Source organism: Poecile atricapillus, chromosome 29 (genome assembly GCF_030490865.1).
Source record: "Poecile atricapillus isolate bPoeAtr1 chromosome 29, bPoeAtr1.hap1, whole genome shotgun sequence".
NCBI classification, from domain to species: domain Eukaryota; kingdom Metazoa; phylum Chordata; class Aves; order Passeriformes; family Paridae; genus Poecile; species Poecile atricapillus.
The window spans coordinates 4572011-4597010 of record NC_081277.1 but is presented as its reverse complement, the minus strand read 5'-3'; the positions used below and the strand labels follow the sequence as shown (position 1 = coordinate 4597010).

General features: G+C 48.2%; 2 protein-coding genes across 3 annotated transcripts in view; one reads left to right on the top strand and one right to left on the bottom strand.

Moving 5' to 3' along the window:
* RASSF2 (Ras association domain family member 2) overlaps positions 1-10448 on the top strand; it is a 16187-nt gene extending 5739 nt beyond the window's left edge. For both annotated transcript variants that reach the window (XM_058859415.1, XM_058859416.1), the window contains 9 exons: positions 1930-2005; positions 2085-2236; positions 3396-3484; positions 5301-5449; positions 5890-5991; positions 6518-6569; positions 7746-7867; positions 8506-8603; positions 8748-10448. In XM_058859415.1, the coding sequence (XP_058715398.1) occupies positions 1930-2005; positions 2085-2236; positions 3396-3484; positions 5301-5449; positions 5890-5991; positions 6518-6569; positions 7746-7867; positions 8506-8603; positions 8748-8817 (910 nt within the window). In that variant the 3' untranslated portion in view covers positions 8818-10448. The remainder of the gene's footprint in view (positions 1-1929; positions 2006-2084; positions 2237-3395; positions 3485-5300; positions 5450-5889; positions 5992-6517; positions 6570-7745; positions 7868-8505; positions 8604-8747) is intronic.
* Positions 10449-18275: 7827 nt separating this feature from the next.
* PRNP (prion protein) lies at positions 18276-23508 on the bottom strand. Its single transcript, XM_058859391.1, has 2 exons — positions 23385-23508; positions 18276-20635 (listed from the first exon to the last, which is right to left on the bottom strand). The coding sequence occupies exon 2, from the start codon at positions 20631-20633 to the stop codon at positions 19848-19850; it is 786 nt and encodes a 261-aa protein (XP_058715374.1). The 5' UTR covers positions 20634-20635; positions 23385-23508; the 3' UTR covers positions 18276-19847.
* Between the last annotated feature and the right edge of the window lie 1492 nt (positions 23509-25000).

Sequence of the window (25000 nt, the reverse complement as noted above, 5' to 3'; positions counted from 1 at the left end):
TATTCCAGGGGATGTGGAATGGGGGATGTTCCTGGGGGATGTGGAATGGGGGATATTCCTGGGGATACTCCAGGGGATATTCCAGGGGAATGTGGAATGTGGAATATTCCAGGGGATGTTCCAGGGGATATTCCAGGGGATGTGGAATGTGGGATATTCCAGGGGATATTCCAGGGGGGTCTGGAATGGGGGATATTCTTGGGGATATTCCAGGGGATGTTCCGGGGGATATTCCAGGGGTTATTCCAGGGGGATGTTCCAGGGAATATTCCAGGGGAATGTGGAATGTGGGATATTCCAGGGGATATTCCAGGGGAATGTGGAATGTGGGATATTCCAGGGGATATTCCTGGGGATATTCCAGGAGATGTGGAATGTGAAATATTCCAGGAGATGTGGAATGTGGGATATTCCAGGGGATATTCCAGGGGATATTCCAGGAGATGTGGAATGTGGGATATTCCTGGGGATATTCCAGGAGATGTGGAATGTGGAATATTCCAGGAGATGTGGAATGGGGGATGTTCCAGGGGGATATTCCAGGGGGGTCTGGAATGGGGGATATTCCTGGGGATACTCCAGGGGTTATTCCAGGGGGATGTTCCAGGGAATATTCCAGGGAATGTGGAATGTGGGATATTCCAGGGGATATTCCAGGAGATGTGGAATGTGGGATGTTCCAGGGGGATATTCCAGGGGGGTCTGGAATGGGGGATATTCCTGGGGATATTCCTGGGGTTATTCCAGGGGGATGTTCCAGGGGATATTCCAGGAGATGTGGAATGTGGAATATTGCAGGGGATGTTCCAGGGGATGTGGAATGTGGGATATTCCAGGGTGGATGATATATATAACAATATACCACAGTATATAACAATATATCACAATATATCACAGTTTATAACAATATATCACAGTTTATAACAATATATAACAATATATAACAATATATCACAATATATAACAATATATAACAATATATCGCAGTATATAACAATATATAACAATATATAACAAATATAACATATCTCTGACTATAAAACAATATTTGAGATAAGTATATATAATCAAAAAACTATATAAAATATATACAATGTCTATGATATTGTATATAATATAGTATATACAATATACAATATATAGAATATATAACATATAACAATATATAACATATATATAAATATATTTATAAATAAAATATACACAAATATAAATATAAATATAAATATCGATATAAATATAAATAACATGAATATAGATATAAATATAAATATAAATATAAATTAATTATAAATATATATATAAATATAAAGCAAATATTTTACATTTCCCCCTCTCCTAAACCCAAATCCTCGTGGTTTGGGTTGGTTTTTATCAGCTGAGCATCCTGAATCTATAAAAATAGATTTTTATCTGGATTTTTGTCCTTGTTTTTATCTTTATTTTTATTTTTTATCAGTGATTTATCAGCAGAGCTTTGTTGTGAGCCCTCTCCTGTGATCCCTCGTGACTCCAGTGTGACCCCCAGAAAACTGATTTGATTTTCATCCTCGTGACCAGCTGAGCTCTGATGTGGCTTCTTCTGGAAGATTTATGGGGAACTTAAATAAATAATAAATAAATAATATTTATATTATTATAAAATATATATAATAAAATATATAAATAAATAAGATTTATGGGGAACTTCCGTTCCACAGGGAGCTTCTCCCCCTAATTGTGGCTGCAAAAAACCTTCCAGAAAGGAGCTCCAGAGGAGGCAAAACACCCAAATAAAATAAATAAAATTAAATAAAGCAATTTTTGGGGTTCCTCAACCAGGGAAACAATTCCTGCTTTCCCCCAGGGCAGCTCGGGGGTCACTTCAGCATCTCCCCCAAACCCCAAACCCCATCTCAGAACCCTTTTTTCCCATTTTTATCCCCCCAGGAATGAGCTGCTCCTGCACCTGAAGACCTACAACATCTACTACGAGGGGCAGAACCTGCAGCTGCGGCACCGGGAGGTGAGAGCCCACAATCCCTGATCCCAAATTCCCAAATTCCCGCTTTTCCTGCGGGATCTGATCCCTGTCTGTGCCGCAGGAGGAGGGGGAGCTGATCGTGGAGGGGCTGCTCAACATCTCCTGGGGGCTGCGCCGCCCCATCCGCCTGCAGATGCAGGACGACAACCAACGCATCCGCCCGCCACCTTCCTCTTCCTCATGGCACTCGGGCTGCAACCTCGGAGCCCACGGGTGAGTGTGGGGTACAGGGAGACCCAAAAAATGGCAGGAAACCCTAAAAATACAGGGAGACCCAAAAAATGGCAGGAAACCCTAAAAACACAGCCAGCCCTAAAAACACAGCCAGCCCTAAAAACACAGCCAGCCCTAAAAATGGCAGGAAACCCTAAAAATACAGCCAGCCCTAAAAATACAGCCGGCCCCAAAAACACAGCCAGTCCTAAAAACACAGCAGGAACCCCCAAAAAACACAGGGAGCCCCAAAAAAAGGCAGGAACCCCCAAAAAACACAGGGAGCCCCAAAAAATGGCAGGAACCTCCAAAAATCACACCCAGCCCCAAAACCATTCAGCCCCCAAACCCGCCCCCCTCCAGCCCGTCAGCCCAGGGACAGACAGGACAGCAGGGACAGGACAGCAGGGACAGGACACCAGGACACCATGGACAGACAGGACACCATGGACAGGACAGCAGGGACAGACAGGAGACCAGGGACAGGACACCAGGACACCATGGCCAGGACACCAAGGACAGCACACCATGGACAGACAGGACACCAGGGACAGACAGGAGACCAGGGACAGGACACCATGGCCAGGACACCATGGACAGACAGGACACCATGGACAGACAGGACACCATGGACAGGACAGCAGGGACAGGACACCAGGGACAGACAGGACAGCAGGGACAGGACACCTTGGACAGGACACCATGGCCAGGACACCATGGCCAGGACAGCAGGGACAGACAGGACACCATGGCCAGGACACCATGGCCAGGACAGCAGGGACAGGACACCATGGACAGACAGGACACCATGGACAGGACACCATGGCCAGGATGCCAGGACACCAGGGACAGACAGGACACCATGGCCAGGACACCATGGACAGGACAGCAGGGACAGACAGGACACCATGGACAGACAGGACACCATGGCCAGGACAGCAGGGACAGACAGGACACCATGGCCAGGATGCCAGGACACCAGGGACAGACAGGACACCATGGCCAGGACACCATGGACAGGACAGCAGGGACAGACAGGACACCATGGACAGACAGGACACCATGACCAGGACAGCAGGGACAGACAGGACACCATGGCCAGGACACCATGGCCAGGACACCATGAGCACAGCACCCACCACCCCGCTGTCCTCCCCAGGTCGGTGCTGAAGCCCAGCACCCTGCCGGACATCCCGCTGGCGGATGGAGACAGCGCTCCCGGCACGGAGAACCCCGGCAACGGCGCAGGTGAGCCGGGCTCGGATCCACCGCGGCCAGGAGCAGCCGGTTCAATTCAGGAAAACACAAACCGGGCTTTGTCCTGAACTCCTGACTCAGTTTCCCATCCTGCTCCACCTCAGCCGCTCCCAAAGCTCCCAAAGCACCTTGAATTGTTTTATTCGCTCTTTTCCCAAATTCGATGATCTTGGAAATCTCAAGGATTCCCTGATTCCCGAGGGGTTTTTCCTGGGCTGTGAGATGTGGTGGGGCTTGGAAAGGAAGCGGGGACGGAGCAGAGATCCCGGTGGGATTGCAGGGAAAAGGAGGAGGAGGAGGATGTTGGAGCTTCCTGTTCCTGGAGGAAGAACGGGAGCGTTGGGAAGCGGTGACCACGGTGACCTGCTGGCTTTGTCCCCAGGGTTTGTCCCCTCCCGGTTCCTCCTCAGCCCAGGGGGAAGAGCTCAGCCACAGCTCCGTTAACCCTTTGTGCTGGATGAAATTTACTCCTTCTGATGTTCTTGGGGTGTTTTTTGGGAGGTTAAAGAAGGATGAGCTCACCCTTTCGAGAGGAGCTGAGCCCTTGAAAAACTTGGTCCTCAAATCCCCATCCGTGATCCTCCAACTTTTCCCCTTTTTGCTCTCCCCACTCTCAACACTTTTCCCCCCTTAATTAAATCACCCCACCACGACTCCCCTCAGCTTTATGGCCTCAATCCTCTGCCAGCACATTAAAAAAAGGCTTTTTTATTAAATTTTCCCCCAAAATTCAGTGAATTACAGCTCCTCGGGGTGCTCAGGCACCGTTTGTGCAGCTGGAGCAGCTCCTGCCGGAGATTTCTCCCTGCTCCAGACGTGCTTTGAATTAAAACACCCCGAGCTGGAGCCCGAGAGCTTCATTAAAAATGGATGAAAAGCTGGTTTATAATAATCTGGATCCAGGCCAGTTTTCAGGCAGAGATCTCAGGCTCTGCCCTCGTTTTCCTGCTCTCATTAAGGGGAAGGAGAACAAAGTTAAATTATGGAAAAGAGAGGGAAGATGCTCGAGTTCCCGGGAGAAGGGGTTTTATCCAGATTTAGGTGGTTAATTGGGAATTCATGACTTTCCTCGGGAGCTGGGGGAGGATAAACCGGTTCAAAGTTGTCCTGGGAAGTTTGTAGGGGTGAGAAGTTTGGGGTGAGGATTTCTGCATCCGAGTGAGGACTCCCAGTGGCTGCTCTGCAGCAGGAAAATTCTGGAATCTCCTGAGTGGAAAGGGACCACGAGGATCTTTGACCCAACTCCCACCCTGTGAGAGTTGCCCAAAACCTCCTGGAGCTCCAGAGAACCCCAGGTGGTTCCTCCTTGTCCCAGTGCGTTCTCCAAAACCTCCTGGAGCTCCAGAGAACCCCAGGTGGTTCCTCCTTGTCCCAGTGTGCTCTCCAAAACCTCCTGGAGCTCCAGAGGAGAACCCCAGGTGGTTCCTCCTTGTCCAAAACCTCCTGGAGCTCCAGAGGAGAACCCCAGGTGGTTCCTCCTTGTCCCACTGTGTCCTCCAAACGCTGATGGAGCTCCAGAGGAGAACCCCAGGTGGTTCCTCCTTGTCCCAGGGCGTTCTCCAAAACCTTGTGGAGCTCCAGAGAACCCCAGGTGGTTCCTCCTTGTCCCAGGGTGTTCTCCAAAACCTCCTGGAGCTCTAGAGGAGAACCTTGGGTGGTTCCTCCTTGTCCAAAACCTCCTGGAGCTCCAGAGGAGAACCTTGGGTGGTTCCTCCTTGTCCACAACCTCCTGGAGCTCCAGAGGAGAAGCAGGGCTCGCTGTCCCCGCTGTCCCCGCGGTCCCCAGGGTCCCACGGGTGTTTTGCAGCCCCCAGGCCGGCGGAGGAGGCTCCTCAGCTGATGAGAACCCGCAGCGACGTCGGCGTCCGGCCCCGCGGCAGCGCCCGCACGCCCGGGGAGCAGCGGCGGCTGCGCCGGCACCGCTTCTCCATCAACGGCCACTTCTACAACCACAAGGTGAGGCCGGGATCCTGCCGGGATCCGCGGGGATCCTGCCAGGATCTGCAGGGATCTGGGGGATCCTGCCGGGATCCGCGGGGATCTGTGGGATCCTGCCGGGATCCGCGGGGATCCATAGGATCCTGCTGGGATCTGTGGGATCCTGCCGGGATCCGCGGGAATCCGGGGGATCCTGCTGGGATCCGTGGGATCCTGCCAGGATCCGCGGGAATCCTGCCAGGATCTGCAGGGATCATGGGGATCCTGCCGGGATCCGCGGGGATCCATGGGATCCTGCTGGAATCAGTGGAATCCTGCCGGGATCTGTGGGGATCTGGGGGATCCTGCCGGGATCTGTGGGGATCTGGGGGATCCTGCCGGGATCCACAGGGATCTGTGGGATCCTGCCAGGATCCGGGGGATCCTGCCGGGCTCTCAGCGCTGATCCTGCCCCCCAGACCTCGGTGTTCACGCCCGCCTACGGCTCCGTCACCAACGTGCGCATCAACAGCACCATGACCACGCCGCAGGTGCTCAAACTGCTCCTCAACAAATTCAAGGTGAGGGCAGAGACCCCTGAGAGCTCCTGGGATGATCTGAGTGCCGGCTTGGGGCTGCGTTAAAAATAATCTGGTTTATGGATTATTTATGTAAAACCTGCATTCGGATTTTATATATATATATATATATTTTTTTTTATATTTATTTTTATATTTATTTATATTTATATTTTTATTTTTATTTTTATTTATTTTTATTTATATTTTTATTTTTATTTTTATTTATATTTATATTTATTTGTATTTATTTATATATTTATTTATTTATTTCTCTTAATAGTTATAGTTATAGTTATTTATTTATAGTTATATTTCTATTTATTTCTATTTATTTCTATTTCTATTTCTATTTTTATTTCTATTTCTATGTATATTTCTATGTATATTTCTATTTCTATTTATTTCTATTTCTATTTATTTATATTTATATTTATATTTATATTTATATTTATATTTATATTTATATTTATATTTATATTTATATTTATATTTATATTTATATTTATATATTTTGTGTCTCCCCCAGATCGAGAACTCGGCAGAGGAGTTTGCTCTGTACATGGTGCACACGAGTGGAGGTGAGAGCCCAAATCACCCTGGGCTTGAGAACCCCAAATTATCCCAGACATGAGAGCCCCAAACCCCAAATTCTGAGTGTCCCAGACCCCAAATTCTGAGTGCCCCAAACCCCAAATTCTGAGTGCCCCAAACCCCAAATTCTGAGTGCCCCAAACCCCAAATTCTGAGTGTCCCAGACCCCAAATTCTGAGTGTCCCAGACCCCAAATTTTGAGTGCCCCACATCCCAAATTTTGAGTGCCCCAAACCCCAAATTTTGAGTGTCCCACACCCCAAATTCTGAGTGTCCCACATCCCAAATTCTGAGTGCCCCAAACCCCAAATTTTGAGTGTCCCAAACCCCAAATTCTGAGTGCCCCAAACCCCAAATTCTGAGTGTCCCAAACCCCTGGGTGTGAGTGCCCCAAACCCCAAATTCTGAGTGTCCCAAACCCCAAATTTTGAGTGTCCCACACCCCTGGGTTGAAGTGCCCCAAACCCCAAATTTTGAGTGTCCCAAACCCCTGTGTGTGAGTGCCCCACACCCCAAATTTTGATTGCCCCACATCCCAAATTTTGAGTGTCCCACACCCCAAATTTTGAGTGCCTCAAACCCCAAATTTTGAGTGTCCCAAACCCCAAATTTTGAGTGTCCCACACCCCTGGGTTTAAGTGCCCCAGATCCCAAATTCTGAGTGTCCTGCGCCCTTGGGTTGAAGTGCCCCATCCCCAAATTCTGAGTGCCCCACACCCCAAATTTTGAGTGCCCCAAACCCCAAATTTTGAGTGCCCCACACCCCAAATTTTGATTGCCCCACACCCCAAATTCTGAGTGCCCCAAACCCCAAATTCTGAGTGTCCCAAACCCCAAATTCTGAGTGCCCCAAACCCCTGGGTGTGAGTGCCCCAAACCCCAAATTTTGAGTGCCCCAAACCCCAAATTTTGAGTGTCCCAAACCCCAAATTCTGAGTGTCCCAAACCCCAAATTCTGAGTGCCCCAAACCCCAAATTCTGAGTGCCCCACACCCCAAATTTTGAGTGTCCCAAACCCCAAATTTTGAGTGCCCCAAACCCCAAATTTTGATTGCCCCAAACCCCAAATTTTGAGTGCCCACACCCCAAATTCTGATTGCCCCACACCCCAAATCTTGCGTGCCCTTTCCCTTGGCGCTGACCCCGCGGCTGTGGCGTTGCAGAGAAGCAGAAGCTGCGCGGCAGCGATTTCCCCCTGCTCGCCCGCGTCCTGCAGGGCCCCTGCGAGCAGGTGTCCAAGGTGTTCCTCATGGAGAAGGACCAGGTGGAAGAGGTCACCTACGACGTGAGTGTCACCCTCAGGTGGGCTGGGAAAAACCCGGGGATCGCAGGATCACGGAGAGGTTTGGGTTGGGAAGGACCTTAAACCTCACCCAGAGCCCAGCTGGGGACACCTCCCGCTGTCCTGGGTGGCTCCAACCTGGCCTGGATCCAGGAGATTTTTTGGGAATTCCATCCCAGCCCTCACAGCGAAGGATTTATCCCAAATAAACTCGCTGGAGCTGCTCCATGAAAATCCCAATCCTGCAGGAAATTCCTTTCTCCCAGCCCGGTTGTGCCATCCCAAATCTGAGCACGGAGCAGCGATTTCAGCTTTTGGTGGAATTGTTTTTCCAGGCTCTCTTGTGCCATCTGCAGCTCCCCAGGCCCTGAAATCCCAACAATTTTGGGGTGAATTTGGGCTTAAGCAGCTCTGGGGACGCTCAGACAGAGCTGAATTAAAATAAATAAACCTTAGGAGGATCTTTTTTCCGATGATTTTCCAGCTCTCGCTTGTTTGCAGTGGCTGATGGTCACAAACATCATTTTTTTTAGGGTTTGCCGCAGAATTTTGGGATTTTTGGTTAAATCTAAGGAGAGGATGAGGGGGTGGATCAACTCATCACCCTCTTCACCATTTCCTGCTGCTCCTCTCCCACCCAGGTCGCCCAGTACATCAAATTTGAGATGCCCATCCTCAGGAGCTTCATCCAGAAGTTGGAGGAGGAGGAGGATCGGGAGGTGAAGAAGCTGAAGCACAAGTGCGTGGGGCTGGGGGGACGCCGGGAGGGAAGGACAATCCTGCAGGGGCTGCTTTGGTCCCCCCCAAAAAAACCTCATTTTTGGGGTTTGTGTTATTTCTGGGAGTCTGAGGAATTCCCTTTTCCGTGCTCTGCCTCCTCCAGATATTCCATCCTGCGGCTGATGATTGAGCAGAGGCTGGAGGAGATTTCCGAGGGCCCCACGGCGATGTGAGCGCCCGTGGGATGCTCGGCACCGAATTCCAACCCCAAAATCTGCCAGGGAATCACTGAATCCCAACCCCAAAATCTCCCGAATTCCCAACCCCAAAATCTCCCAAATTCCAGCCCCAAAATCTCCCAAATTCCCAACCCCAAAATCTGCCAGTGAATCACGAAATCCCAACCCCAAAATCTCCTGAATTCCAACCCCAAAATCTCCTGAATTCCAACCCCAAAATTTCCCAAATTCCAACCCCAAAATTTCCTGGTGAATCACGGAATCCCAACCCCAAACTCTCCCGAATTCCCAACCCCAAAATCTGCCAGTAAATCACCAAATCCCAACCCCAAAATCTCCCAAATTCCAACCCCAAAATCTGCCGGTGAATCACCGAATCCCAACCCCAAAATCTCCCAAATTCCAGCCCCAAAATCTCCCGAATTCCAACCCCAAAATCTCCCAAATTCCAACCCCAAAATCTCCCAAATCCCAACCCCAAAATCTCCCGAATTCCAACCCCAAAATCTCCTGAATTCCAACTCCAAAATCTGCCAGTGAATCACTGAATCCAACCCCAAAATCTGCCGGTGAATCACGAAATCCCAACCCCAAAATCTCCCAAATTCCAACCCCAAAATCTCCCAAATTCCAACCCCAAAATCTCCCGGTGAATCACCAAATCCCAAACCCCCCCTCAGAATCCTTGTGGGAATTTTCCAGGGAAACCGTGGCTGGCAGCAGCTCCAGCCCAAACCTCAAATCCCTGGAAAACACAGGGAAAACAAAACAAAAAACAAAACAAAATACAAACAAAAAGAGGAAATCTCTGAGCAGCACAAAGGGGCTGAGCGAGGAATTCCAGAGCTGGGAATTTTGGGAGCTCAGTTTGGAAATTCCCAGGGAATTCAGGGAGCTGCTGCTCAGCAAAAGAGCACAAAAAAATTCATTTTATTTTGGTTTTTTTAGAGAAAAAGCACATTAACTCCCAGGTGCCGGGAGGATTCTGTAAATCCTGAGGTTTTTTGGGGTTTAACCCTTTCCTGGGGGTGGATTTCCAGCAGAAAATCCCGGTTTTTTTCCCCAAATCTTCCCCCTGCTCTAATTTGCACTAATATTTAGGGATTTTTAAAGAAAACCGCGATGTCAAACCTCTCTGGTAGCTGAAAATGCCAAATAGAACTCGCAGGGACGGCTGAGAGCCTCGAGCATCTCCAGCTGGGTGGGAAGAGGAGGAAGGCAGGAGGAGGAAGAGGAAAGAAATAAAATATAAAATATAAAATAAAGAGGATTTTATTTTCCAAATCCGTTTTCCAGCAAATTTTCCTGGTGGAAAAGCGGGAAAATTTTTTACCAGCAGCTGGGAAAAATCTCTTTCCTCCCAGTTTAAACCAGCAATATCCAGTTTATACCTCGATGTGAACTAAAGCTCTGACTTTCTCCCCCTCCCCTTTGAGATTTTTGCAATGAATTTGTGTAATTATAGTTTTAATTTTTAATTTTTAATGGTACCTTTTCTGTCTTTAACTCGTGTTTGGGAGAGTTTCTGATGTGTTTGAGGGGTGATTGTGGCGCTGCTGAGTGGATTTAACGAGGAAATTAAATAAAATGTGGAGCGATTTAATGAGGAATGAACCACCCCTGAATTGTCCAAAATTAATCGTTTTGTGTGGGTAGAAATGGGGTGGAAATGAGTAAGAAATGAGAAAAAAATGAGTAAAAAATGGGTAAAAAGTGAGTAAAAAATGAGTAAAAAATGGGTAAAAAATGAGTAAAAAATGAGTAAAAAATGGGCAAAAAATGAGGAAAAAATGAGTAAAAAATTAGTAAAAATGAGGAAAAAATGACGAAAAATGAGTAAAAAATGGGTGAAAAATGAGTAAAAAATGAGTAAAAATGAGTAAAAAATGGGTAAAAAATGAGTAAAAAATGGGTGAAAAATGAGTAAAAAATGGGTAAAAAATGAGTAAAAAATGAGTAAAAAATGAGTAAAAAATGAGTAAAAATGGGGGAAAAATGGGGAAAAAATGAGTAAAAAATGAGAAAAAATGAGTGAAAAATGAGTAAAAAATGAGTAAAAAATGGGTAAAAAATGAGGAAAAAATTAGGAAAAAATTAGCAAAAAACGAGTAAGAAATGTGTAAAAAATGAGTAAAAATGGGTAAAAAATGAGTAAAAAATTAGTAAAAATTGAGTAAATTATGAGTAAATAATGAGTAAAAATTGAGTAAATAATGAGTAAAAAATGAGTAAAAAATGAGTAAAAAATGAGTAAAAAATGAGTAAAACCCACCTGAATCCCAGTGAAGTTCCAGGAGGAGAAACACTTCCAGATTCCCAGGTTTTTTTGGGGAATCTTTGTCTGTTTTGGGGTTTTTCCAGCCCTTAGGGCAGGCTCAGATTATTTTGGGCTCAGCTCCCGCCCCGTTATCCCTCCCAGGCAGGAGGGGCAGGACTGGGAGCTGATCCCAGCGGGAAAATCTGGGATTGAGCTGGGGACAGATCCACGCTCGGGTAAGAGCAGCAACCTCACAATTCTGGGGGAAAAACAGCAAAAAATGGGTGCAGAGAGAGGAAAAAAATGAAATTAAATCAAATTATTTTGGCACAAAGCCCAGCTGGAGGTTGGGATGGGAAGGGGAGCCCCCTCCAGAGCTGGGGTTCACCCTGGAGGGTGATCCCTGAATTTAAATTGAATTTAAATTTAATTTAAATTTAATTTAAATCCCCTAAAAGGGGGGAAATCGGGAAGGGAAATTCCTTTTTGTGGGATTTTCCGGCCGGTTTTGGGGTGGAAGGGAACACTTCTCTGGGCTTTGTTTAAAATAACCCCAAGAGCTGGAGGAGAGGGGCAGGAAAAGGAGGAAAATTAAATTAATGAAGGCAATTTTTAATTTTTGAAGAGCTGGGTTTGGAAAGGGGTGGGAAAAGGAAGAAAATTAAATTAATAAAGGAATATTTTGATTTTTGTTGAGGGATCAGGCAGGCCTGGCACCTTCCAGAGAGGAAGAAAATTAAATGAATAAAGGAAAATTTTAATTTTTGAAGCTCTGGGCTTGGAGAGGGGCAGAAAAAGGAAGAAAATTAAATTAATAAAGGCAAATTTTAATTTTTGAAGCTCTGGGCTTGGAAAGGGGTGGGAAAATGAAGAAAATGAAATGAATAAAGGAATATTTTGATTTTTGTTGGGGGATCAGGCAGGCCTGGCACCTTCCAGAGGGGCAGGAAAAGGAAGAAAATTAAATGAATAAAGGAAAATTTTAATTTTTGAAGCTCTGGGCTTGGAGAGGGGCAGAAAAAGGAGGAAAATTAAATGAATAAAGGAAAATTTTGATTTTTGAAGCTCTGGGTTTAGAGAGGGGTGGGAAAATGAAGAAAATGAAATGAATAAAGGAATATTTTGATTTTTGTGGAGGGATCAGGCAGGCCTGGCAGCTTCCAGCGGGGAGGGAATCGCTGACGCTGCCGGGGCTCAGGGCCAGGGGGGCTCTGTTTTGTTCAATCCTTTTGTCCCCGGCTCTTTCGGGGATGATTTTTGCCTCAGCAGCCTCAGCAAAATGAGTTTTGTTTGCTCAGCCCCAGCACAATCCCATCCCTGGGATGGGGGATTGAGGGAATTTGGGGAATTTTTCCTCATCCTCGCTGCTTGTGACGAGGGTGGGGTGAGGTTAAAGCGGCCAGGGATGCGTTAAAACACTGATTTAAAAATTCATTTAAAGTTTAATTAATGGCAGAAGGGATATTAAAGATCAGCCAGGCCCTTGTGATGGGCAGCGACAGCTTCCACCAGAATGTGTTAAATACCGAAAAAAGTAATATATAGAAATAGGGATAAACACATAAAAATAGAGTAAATATCATAAAACAACATATAAAAATAAATATTATATAAAAAAAGTAATATATAAAAATAGGGATAAACACATAAAAATAGAGTAAATATCATAAAACAACATATAAAAAATAAATATTTTATATATATATATATACCCTATATATATATATTATATATAAATATATAGTATATACCTAAAAAAGTAATATATAAAAATAGGTATAAGCACATAAAAATAGAGTAAATATCATAAAACAACATATAAAAAATAAATATTATATATATATATATATATATACACTATATATATACACTATATATACACTATATATATATATATACTATATATAAATATATATAATATACCTAAAAAAGTAATATATAAAAATAGGTATAAACACATAGAGCAAATATCATAAAACAACATATAAAAAATAAATATTTTATATATATATACTATCTATAAATATATATAATAGATACTACATATAATAATAAAATATAATAATATATAATGTACTATATATAATAATAAAAATATAATAAAACAATACAATATTAATTTAATAATATCATATTATAATATATAAAATATATAATATTATATAATATATATATATAATAATATAATATATGTAACACAACATAATATATTATTATTTATTAGTGGTCGCTATTAGAAAATATTGGTTATTGATCACATATTTTAATAACATTTAATAATATTTAAAACCCGGGGGTCCCGGTTCCAGTGTCCCGGGGGTCCCGGGGGTCCCGGTCCCGCTGGCCTGGGGGTCCCGGTGGTCCCGGTGTCCCCGTGCTCCCGGTTCCGCTGTCCCGGTGTCCCGGTGCTCCCGGTGTCCCGGTGGTCCCGCTGTCCCGCTGTCCCGCTGACCCGGTGGTCCCGGTGTCCCGGTGGTCCCGGTGTCCCGGTGGTCCCGGTGCTCCCGGTGCTCCCGCTGTCCCGCTGACCCGGTGGTCCCGGTGTCCCGGTGGTCCCGGTGTCCCGGTGGTCCCGGTGCTCCCGCTGTCCCGGTGTCCCGGGGGTCCCGGTGGTCCCGGTTCTGCTGTCCCGGTGGTCCCGGTTCTGCTGTCCCGCTGACCCGGTGGTCCCGGTGTCCCGGTGGTCCCGGTGGTCCCGGCTCTGCTGTCCCGGTGCTCCCGCTGTCCCGCTGTCCCGCTGTCCCGCTGTCCCGGTGTCCCGGTGTCCCGGCTCTGCTGTCCCGGTGCTCCCGCTGTCCCGCTGTCCCGGTGTCCCGGTGTCCCGCTGTCCCGGTGTCCCGGTGCTCCCGCTGTCCCGGTGTCCCGGTGTCCCGCTGACCCGGTGGTCCCGGTGTCCCGGTGCTCCCGGTGGTCCCGGCTCTGCTGTCCCGGTGCTCCCGCTGTCCCGCTGTCCCGCTGTCCCGGTGTCCCGGTGTCCCGGTGATCCCGGTCCCGGTGTCCCGGTGGTCCCGGCTCTGCTGTCCCGGTGCTCCCGCTGTCCCGGTGCTCCCGCTGTCCCGGTGTCCCGGCTCTCACCCCCCGTTACTCCGCAGGTCGGGCAGGATGCGGCCCCTGGACCGCGCTCGCCGCTGGGCTCTGCTGCTGCTGCTGCTGCTCGCCCTCCTCGGCCACGCTGCCGGCGGTCGCCGCGGGACCGGCGGGAGGAGCCCCGGGCCCGGGGGGCTCCGCGGGGGTTTCCGCTCCGTGTCCCGAGGCGGGGGCGCCCCGGGCCGCGGCTCCAAGGTGGCCGGAGCCATCGCGGCCGGAGCCGCCGCGGGCTACGGGATGGGGCTGCTGGGTCGCCCGCGGCCGTCCCGCCTGGGTCACGGAGTCCCGGCGGCTCGGCAGCCGCCCCCTTCGGGGGGCTTCCACTCCGGGGGCTGGCCCGAGCTGGGGGGAAAGCGGGGACCCCCCAGCGGAGCCCCCGGGCTGCGGAGAGCGGGGATCGGGCTCGCCCTGCTGCTGGCGTCGGGCTCCTGCCTCGTTAGCCACGGGCTACAGCGCTGAGGGGCGAGCGGAGACCCCCGGGAGGCGAGAACTGAATTCCCTGGGAGATTGGATGTGGATTGGGGAGGTGGGAGAGGAGCTCTGGGCCGGCAGCCGGAGCTGGGCAAGCGGGCTGGGGCTCACCGGGAGCCACCGGGCGGATCCTGAGAGTTCCAGATGGGAACCGATGGATCCTGCGAGCTCCAGCCGGGAACCGATGGATCCTGAGAGCTCCAGCCGGGAATCGAGGGATCCTGAGAGCTCCAGCCGGGATCCTGAGAGCTCCAGCCGGGATCCTGCGAGCTCCAGCCCCAGCCGGGAATCGATGGATCCTGAGAGCTCCAGATGGGAACCGATGGATCCTGAGAGCCCCAGCCGGGATCCTGAGAGCTCCAGCCGGGAACCGATGGATCCTGCGAGCCCCAGCAGCTGCGGGAGCAAAGCCGGCCCTGCAAGGACCTGTGGAAAGCGGCACCGCCCGGCTCTGCCTTCCCGTGTCACGGCTGTGCCAAAAAACGCTCCTTTCCCCCCAGAAGAGCGCTGGGACTCGCGGGGAGGGGGGTGGAAACGGAGCCCTCCGCCTTGCAATAAAGTTTGGCCTTGAGGCATCCTCTGATTTTAACCAAATCCATCGTCTTTGGCACTGGGAGCCGCGCAGGGAATGGGAATATCCAGGGGAGGCTGCCTGAGGGCAAATCCTGCTCGGTCCCATCCCTCTAGCTTTGATCTGATCGTTCCCAACCTTTGATATCCCAATTTCCAGCATTCCCGGCCCAAAACGCACCCAGATTTTAGACTGAGCCTCGGGTTTGTCAGAGTGGAGACAAATCCTGCATGGAGGAGATGAAAAGAGCGGTGGTTTTGGGAAGGAATTCCTCCCTGGGAGGGTGGGGAGGAGCTGGGATGGAATTCCCAGAGCCTGGATCCCCGGGAATGCCCCAAGCCCGGATGGAATTCCCAGAGCCTGGATCCCCGGGAATGCCCCAAGCTGGGATGGAATTCCCAGATCCTGGACGGGAGGTGGAGCTGTCGGTCCGGGATGGAACCAGCCCAGGCTGAGCTCTGCGCTCCTGCTTTGCATCCCAAACCTCTAAATCAGAATATTCCTCCTCCAAACCGGGCAGCTCTGCACCAAAATTCCGCTTTTTACGGGTTTTTTCCAGCCAGGAAAAAAGGATTCAGTTGTTCTGCCTGGATGGGGGGTGTTTATGCGTGGAGAGAGATTTGGAGAAGACTCTAAAAAAGCAACTTCAGATTTTATTTATTTACACTTTGGGGGGGGATTTAGTAAATCAGAAACCCTCCTCATCCTCACTCCAGGATTTGGAGTGTTTAGCTAATAATTAATTAATTTCTCTGCTTCAGCAGCTCACTGCAGGGGGCCATGGGGAGATCTTTGATCCCTTAAAGGACACAAAAGTTCAGAGCGTGTCACCCTCCCCAGAGCCAGGAAAGTTCTGAGTTTTGGCTCAAAAAATCACCAAAAATCCCCGTTCTGGGTAAAAAAAAAAAAAAAAACCAGGATCCTGCGTGTGCAGGGAGGGAAAATGTCAGTTTTTAATTTCTCAGAGCATTGTCAAAGTTTTGGCCGCGGTTGGGAGGGAGGGAATTGAAGATGGGAGTTTTGGGGTTAAAAATGGGAAATTTATAATTCTGCTGCTGCTGAGGCCAAACCCTCCCCAGGGGAGTTCACGGTGCAAGTGCTGGGAGCCTCTTCCTGGAATTATCCATGAGTTCATCTCGGGAAATAGGGGGATTTCTTTCTTCATTCTTTTTTTCCCTTTTTTTGGACGGAGTGAAGCTTTTTCCTTCCTTCTTTTGGGGAAATTTCTCCTCCTGCCTCGGGGCTGCAGCTTTGTCAGAGCTGGGGCTGCTGGAGGAGGGCTCCTCTGGTCGTGAAATGCAAAATAAATGGAAATAAATTCCATGGAGATCCATTCCCATCGAGCCTGGGCTGACCCCCAGCTCCGGGGGGATTCTGCCCCCCTCGGCCCCGCTCAGGTGAGACCGCACCTGGAGGATGTGGACCCATAATTAAATTGCCCAGGATCCCATAATTAACTTGTCCAGAATCCCATAATTAAATTGCTCAGGATCCCATAATTAAGTTGCCCAGGATCCCATAATTAAATTGCCCAGGATCCCATAATTAATTACCCAGGATCCCATAATTAAATGTCCAGGATCCCATAATTAAGTTGCCCAGGATCCCATAGTTAATTTGCCCAGGATCCCATAATTAAATTGCCCAGGATCCCATAATTAAATTGCCCAGGATCCCATAATTAAGTTGTTCAGGATCCCATGATTTAATGTCCAGGATCCCATAATTAAATTGCCCAGGATCCCATCATTAACTTGTCCAGGATCCCATAATTAAATTGCCCAGAATCCCATAATTAAGTGTCCAGAATCCCATAATTAAATTGCCCAGGATCCCATAATTAAATTGCCCAGGATCCCATGATTTAATGTCCAGGATCCCATAATTAAATTGCCCAAGATCCCATAATTAAATTGCTCAGGATCCCATGATTATGTTGCCTAGGATCCCATAATTAAGTGTCCAGAATCCCATAATTAAATTGCCCAGGATCCCATCATTAAATTGCCCAGGATCCCATAATTAAGTTGTTCAGGATCCCATGATTTAATGTCCAGGATCCCATAATTAAATTGCCCAGGATCCCATCATTAAATTGCCCAGGATCCCATAATTAAGTTGTTCAGGATCCCATGATTTAATGTCCAGGATCCCATAATTAAATTGCCCAGGATCCCATAATTAAATTGCCCAAGATCCCATAATTAAATTGCCCAGGATCCCATAATTAAATTGCCCAGGATCCCATGATTTAATGTCCAGGATCCCATAATTAATTGCTCAGGATCCCATAATTAAATTGCCCAAGATCCCATAATTAAATTGCTCAGGATCCCATGATTATGTTGCCTAGGATCCCATAATTAATTACCCAGGATCCCATCATTAAATTACCCAGGATCCCATAATTAAATTGCCCAGGATCCCATAATTAAATTGCCCAGGATCCCATAATTAAGTGTCCAGAATCCCATAATTAAATTGCCCAGGATCCCATAATTAAATTGCCCAAGATCCCATAATTAAATTGCCCAGGATCCCATCATTAAATTGCCCAGGATCTCATTATTAAATTGCCCAGGATCCCATGATTTAATGTCCAGGATCCCATAATTAAATTGCCCAGGATCCCATAATTAAATTGCTCAGGATCCCATTATTATGTTGCCTAGGATCCCATAATAAAATGTCCAGGATCCCATAATTAAGTTGCCCAGGATCCCATAATTAATTACCCAGGATCCCATAATTAAATGTCCAGGATCCCATAATTAAATTGCCCAAGATCCCATAATTAAATTGCCCAGGATCCCATAATTAAATTGTCCAGGATCCCATAATTAAATTGCCCAAGATCCCATGATTTAATGCCCAGGATCCCATAATTAAATTGCCCAGGATCCCATAATTAAATTGCCCAGGATCCCATAATTAATTTGCCCAGGATCCCATAATTAAATTGCCCAGGATCCCATTATTAAATTGCCCAGAATCCCATAATTAATTACCCAGGATCCCATAATTAAGCAGGGCTTGGGTCAGGCTTAACGCCACTGAAACAGCAAATGTAAAAATTCCTTTATTAGACAGAAACCGAAATTAGACAGAAATTAGAAAACACTTCTTGGAATGCAGCAAAACCATCGTGGGGAGCAAGGGAGGAGAAAAAATTCCCGGGGATTTTGGGATTTGGGCCAGATTCGGTCCTGGAAGGGAACTAAAGCTCCCTCAGGCCGGGAAGGGGGGACAGGGAGGGCGGAAAATGCGGAAAATTCGGAAAATGCGGAAAATTCGGAAAAAGAGGAAAAAGCCGCTTCTGTTTTGCTGCACCAAGGAGGCTCCCGGGCGCCTTGGCTTGATCCTTTTTAATTTGTAGCAGAGGTGGAACATTCCAGAAAAGGCTCAGCGCGGTAAATCCCGGGATTTTTACAAAACATCCGCGTGTCACAAAGCCCTGCTCTTCCCGTGGTTATCCTGCAATCATTCCTTTTCATCTCCATTTATATATATATATATTTTTTTTATATAATATATATAGAATTAATCTTCACTTAGCTTACACCGATGCAAAAAAAAAAAAAAAAGAGAGAGAGAAAAAAAAATCTCGTTTAGGACAGTGTTAATCAGTGCCTCGCAATAAAAATTAAAATAAAAATAAACGTACACGAGATATTGAATCGAGCTCAAGCGCAGCGCCACGGATGTTACAGCTACTCCCCAGCCCAGCATCGACACAAGAAGCAAGAATTTCACCCGTTGCTTCCACAGGGCAAAGGAATTATTCACAAATGTGATTTTTTTTTTAAAGCATCTCCCTTCCCAGGCTGGTTTTTCCCGATGCTGTTTGCTGGACCAGCGTGGTTTGGCCGATTCCAGTCTCTTGCTATGAGCTTGACCCCCCCTGAGAATCCTTTTTTGCTGCATTTTAACGTCCTTTAGGTCCAGGTGTTGAAGTATGAACGTGACTTGTCACCTGGAGCGTCCAAAATAGCTTTTTTTTGGGGTGAAAAACCTTTTTGGGGGTGTTTGGGGCATTTTGCAGTGCTTTAAAAAGCTTTTAAAGCGTGACTGGTGCTTGAGCCTCGCCGTGGTGAGGGGTGAAAAATGGATTTATTTTGGTGCGGTGCTGCAGGGCCTGCACGGGGAAGGGTTATTTTTTACAATTCAAAGGTTCTAATTGCAATAATTACAAGAAATTAATTGCAAGAAACCCCGTGGCTGCTCAGAAACCCCCCCGAGGTGCCCCAGGGGAAGGGGGTGCGGGGGCAGCGGGATTGGGGCGAGACCAAACCCCGCCTGTTAACCAAGAGAACTCTTGGGGTGCCAAGGAGAGCTCCCCTCTTGGGGTGACCCCGAGGAGGAGGAGGAGGAGGAGGAGGAGGAGGAGGATGAGGAGGAGGTGAAGGCCGCGCTTTCGGTCTCCAGCGCCGTCCTGGGGACGCGTTTGGGGCAGAAAAGTGAAATTTTCATCCCGTTCTCCTAAACCGCGGAGGCGCCGGGGGGCTCCTCACCGTAAAAACAACCGCAAGCGACATCGGGGTCACGACGGGTGACATCGGGGTCACGACGGGTGACATCGGGGTCACGACGGGTGACGTCGGGGTCACGACGGGTGACAACGGGGAGCCGCGGGGAGCTCTAGTGCAGGGCGAAGAGGACGAGGAGCAGCAGGGCGGGCAGCGAGGCGTCGAGCAGGCGAGGCCGGATGCCCGAGGCCAGGCGGTACTCCTGGTACTGCTGGATGCACATCTCGCGGATCACCTTGGTCACCACGCGCGTCTCCAGCTCGGCCTCCGTCTGGTTGGCGGCGGCGCCGGCCTCCGAGGCGTTCCTGCGGGCGGCGGGGCCGATGTTGTGCTCGGTGACGGTGATGTTGAAGCAGTCGGCCACGAAGACGTCCTGCGGCACCGGCCCGCGGTAGTCGCGGTAGTAGACCTGGTTGGGGTAGCGGGCGGCGTTCTCGTTCCACCAGCGGTACTCGTCGGGGCTGTCGAAGCGATAGTGCATCCCCGACATCACCCGGCCCATGGCGTAGCCCCCCAGGCCCCCCACCACGGCGCCCGCCGCCGCCGCCCCCGCCACGTGCTTGAAGTTGGTCTTGGGCTTGGGCGCCTTCCACGGCTTCTGGTGGTAGCTACCCCCGCTGGACGGGTTGTAGCCCTGGCCCCAGCCCGGGTAGCCGGGGTTGTGGGGGTAGCCGGGGTTGTGGGGGTAGCCGGGGTTGTGGGGGTAGCCCGGGTTGTGGGGGTAGCCGGGGTTTTGGGGGTAGCCGGGCTGGCGGGGGTAGCTGGGCTGGCGGTGGCTCCCCGTGCCCCAGCCGCCCCCGCTGGGTTTGCCTTTGCCCTTCTTGGAGGTGGCCAGCTGGGCCAGGACGCCGAGGAGCAGCAGCAGCAGCAGGCAGCGGGTGCCCAGGAGCCGGGCCATGGCTGTGGGGACAAGGACAGTGTCAGGGCATGGCTGAGACCCCCTCGGGATCCACCCAAAACACCTCTGGACCCTCCAGTCCAGCTGCAGGACAAACGGCCCTGGGCTAAATGTGTGTTTATCCCCACCCACAATGCATTGATTTGTACATAAATGTAAAATATTTCACGTTTTATAGATGTAAAATATATAGAGATATATAGATAAGTATATAGATATATAGATATAGCTATATATAAAATACCTAGAGATTCATAGGTATATAGATAGATATAGCTATATACAAAATATCTAGAGATTTATAGATAGGTATATAGATATATAGATATAGATATATATAAAATATATAGAGATATATAGATAAGTATATAGATATATAGATATAGGTATATATAAAATATAGAGAGATTTATAGGTATATAGATATAGGTATATATAAAATATATAGAGATTTATAGGTATATAGATATATAGATACAGCTATATACATAAAATATATAGATATATCTATATACCTATCTATATACCTATTTATTTTATATATAGGTATATCTATATATTTATATACCATGGCCTGGGACCATCCATGGGATCATCCATGGCCTGGGACCATCCATGGCTTTGGATCCATGGGATCATCCATGGCCTGGGACCATCCATGGCCTGGGATCATCCATGGGACCATCCATGGCCTGGGACCATCCACGGGATCATCCATGGCCTGGGATCATCCACGGGACCATCCACGGGACCATCCATGGGATCATCCATGGCCTGGGACCATCCACGGGATCATCCACGGGACCATCCATGACCTGGGATCATCCATAACCTCATCGTTCACTGCTCCCATTCCGATCATCTCCCACGGGCAGGGCCGGCAAGGTTGGAATCCCCGCTCCCCTCCCCGCACAATCCACAGCCGAGCTGCAAATCCTTTGGAATTCCCTCTGGAAAACCCTTCCCAAGCTGTGAAACCCCTCTGGATGCCGAGCTGCTGCTCCCCCGCAGCGATTGCAGCGATAAAAATGCGTTTTCCATCCTTCCCCAGGCCGGGTTCTCCTCCAGAATCACCCCTGGGTGTGCGAGGTCATCCCTGGATTCTGCACCGTGGTACAACAGAAACATCAAAATCCCTTTGGATCCCAAATTTGGGGTTTTTTTGCAGAGATTAAGGAGCAGCTCCCTGCAGAATCACCCCAGGAATAACCTGAGCGCAGGCAGGAGATGCTGAACCCTCCTGAGCCGCTCTGAACAACCGAAAAAACCCCTGCATAAACCAGAAATCCTTTTATTGCCACCTGGACGTGGCTCTGTGGGCCTCAAAAAGCAGATTCACCACTTTGAGCTCCTAAATTACGCTTTTTCTCCCCTTTTCCCCCCAAAAATAATCTGATTTCGTGCCCAGGAAGGTTTGAATTTAAACCCTTTGAGCTCGGTGGTTTGGGTGGGATCCCCCTAAATAAAATCGCGGGGGAGCTGCACCATCCTGGTGATGGAATTCCAGGCTTGGCACTGCCGGCTCATGGAAAAATCTGGGCTCTGGAGCCTTCCTCACCCTCAGCACCCACCCGCTGGGGGCAGGGATGAGATCAGGGGGGTTAAAAATAGCCAAAAAGGCAGGGAAAAAACACCCGGCTCCTCGGGAAAACGAAAAAACCGAGGAGGAAAAGGCAGAAAATTCGGTTTGAAAATGAATTTTAAATTGTTTTTTCCCCCCTCGTTGTTCCAAAGGGGAGAGAGAACCCTGGATAAGAGGGGTTCAAGGCACATTTATTAAAGAAATCCCAAGGTTGGAGGTTGACTCAAAATTCCCGGAATATCACAGCGCTGAGCTGCTCCTCTAATTACCCTCCGAGCTCTGATAAACAGGGCATTAATTAGCCAGCGAGAAGCTTCTAAATTAATGAGTCACTGATGGGGATCAGGAGCTGCTTCCTGGGAATCCGGGATTTTCTCCCAGAAACAAAAAAATAAATCCCAGATTTTTCTCCGAGGAGAAAAGCTGGGATCTCTCTGCTTGGAAATTCTCTTCATGGCCTGACCATGACATTAATATTTATTAATATTAAATTATAGATGGAAAATCATCGCAGGGAATTTTTTTTATATTTTTTTTTCTTGATTCTTTTTAACCTTCCTGGCCCAAATTCGCCCTCCCGGCGGGTGCTGGAAATGAGGAATTAATTGAGGTTGGTTTGTGCCGGAGCTGGAGGAACTCTGCGGAAAATGGAGGCTGCCAGGAGCCCTCGCAAGCAGCAATTACGTGCTTGGCAAAGGAGGAGGTTTTTGGTTTTGGAAACACCAAAATATCCCTGGAAATAACCTTGGGAAGGCAGCGAAGGCAGGAGGGGAAGGTGGAGGTGGGAAGATGCTCGGGGATGGGGGCGGCCGGACCCTCCTGGAGATGCCGGGGGTGAAAATTCCTGGCTGAGAACTCGAAATAAAATGGGAATTCCCCAGAAAATGTCACCTCTGGGTGTAGAAAACCCCCCCTTTTCTCTTTCGCTTCCCCTGGAAAAGACAAAACCTCGGAGCAGAAATCCCCCGCCAGCGCTGAGTAAACGCTGAGTAAACAAGGAGCGCGCAGGAGCAGCGCTCTGCCTCTTAAGGAACCGCTGGAAAATCCATTTTTTTAGGCTGCCAGGGCAGGGAAAGAGGCAGCCCCGAATCCCTCGGGCTCCAAACCCCCCTGAGCTCCGGGTTTATCCCTCTTGGAGCCCCCTTTTCCCCCGTTTCCCCGGCACTCACCGGCTGGGAAGGCGCTGCCCGCTCGCTCCGAGGTGATTGAGCCCCGGAGCTCCGCGCAGGAATAAATAAATGGAGAGAGGGAGGAGCAGAGCAGCAGAGCCCGGCCCCGTTCAGCCCGGCCGGCATCCAGAATCCATCCGGAATTCATCCGGAATTCATCTGGAATCTGTCCAGAATCCATCCGGAATCTATCCAGAATTTATCCAGAATTTATCCAGAATCCATCCGGAATCCATCTGGAATCTATCCAGAATTTATCCAGAATCCACCCAGAATCCATCCGGAATCCATCCGGAATCTATCCGGCATTTATCCAGAATCCATCTGGAATCTATCCACAATTCATCCGTAATTTGTCCAGAATTCATCCAGAACCCATCCAGAATCCATCCGGAATCCATCCAGAATCCATCCGGAATCCATCTGGAATCTATCCAGCATTTATCCAGAATCCATCTGGAATCTATCCACAATTCATCCATAATTTGTCCAGAATTCATCCAGAACCCATCCAGAATCCATCCAGAATCCATCTGGCATCCACCCAAAGTACATCTGGAATCTATCCAGAATCCACCCAGAATTTATCCAGAATTCGTCCAGGATCCATCCAGAATCCACCCAGAATCCATCTGGAATCTATCCAGAATTTATCCAGAATTTATCCAGGATCCACCCAAAATCCACCCAAATCCATCCAGAATTTATCCAGAATCCATCCAGAATCCATCCAGAATTCATCCAAAATACATCTGGAATCTATCCAGAATTCATCTGGAATCCATCCAAAATCCATCCAGAATCCATCTGGAATTTATCCAGAATTTACCCAGAATTTACCCAGAATTTACCCAGACTTTATCTAGAATTTATCCAGAATCCATACAAAATCCATCTGGAATCCGTCCAGAATTCATCCAGAATTCATCTGGGATTTATCCAGAATTTATCCAGAATCCACCCAAAATCCACCCAGAATCCACCCAAAATCCAGCCAGAATCCACCCAAAATCCATCCAGAATCCACCCAAAATCCATCCAGAATCCATCCAGAATCCATCCAGAATCCACCCAAAATCCACCCAAAATCCACCCAAAATCCACCCAGAACCACCCAAAATCCACCCAAAATTTACTGCAATTATTTATTCCACACCACCACCACCAAATTATTTATATAAGAACATTTACTGAAAACCCCTCTCTGAGCCAAAACCGAAAAAAACCCAATTTTTCCTCCGAAAAACGAATTTCTGCTTGCAGGAATTGAGACGTTTATTGAGGACTGATCATTAATGAATTTTTAATTTATTGTGGGAATCATCAGGGGCTGAAAGCTCCCCAAGCAGCTCAGGCAGATCTTTAATGGCTTTTTTTTATCATCCTGGGGTGAAATTTCTGTCAACCTCAAGCATTGATTTGCTCTGGAGGTTTAAAATCATTCATGGGATGAGATTTCCTCGATTTTTGGCTCCGTGCTGAGCTGGGGAGGGAGGAAATTTTATTTCCTTCACCGCCTCTCATCGATTTTGGTTTGGTTTTTAGAATTTTAATTCATTGAAAACGCTTTTATTCACTCAGATCTGGTTTTTCAGAGGCATCCGGGGAGATCTGTT

What these genes read in the sequence shown, in the direction of transcription:
- PRNP (XM_058859391.1), bottom strand. Translation starts at nt 20,633, where the DNA reads ATGGCCCGGCTCCTGGGCACCCGCTGCCTGCTGCTGCTGCTGCTCCTC.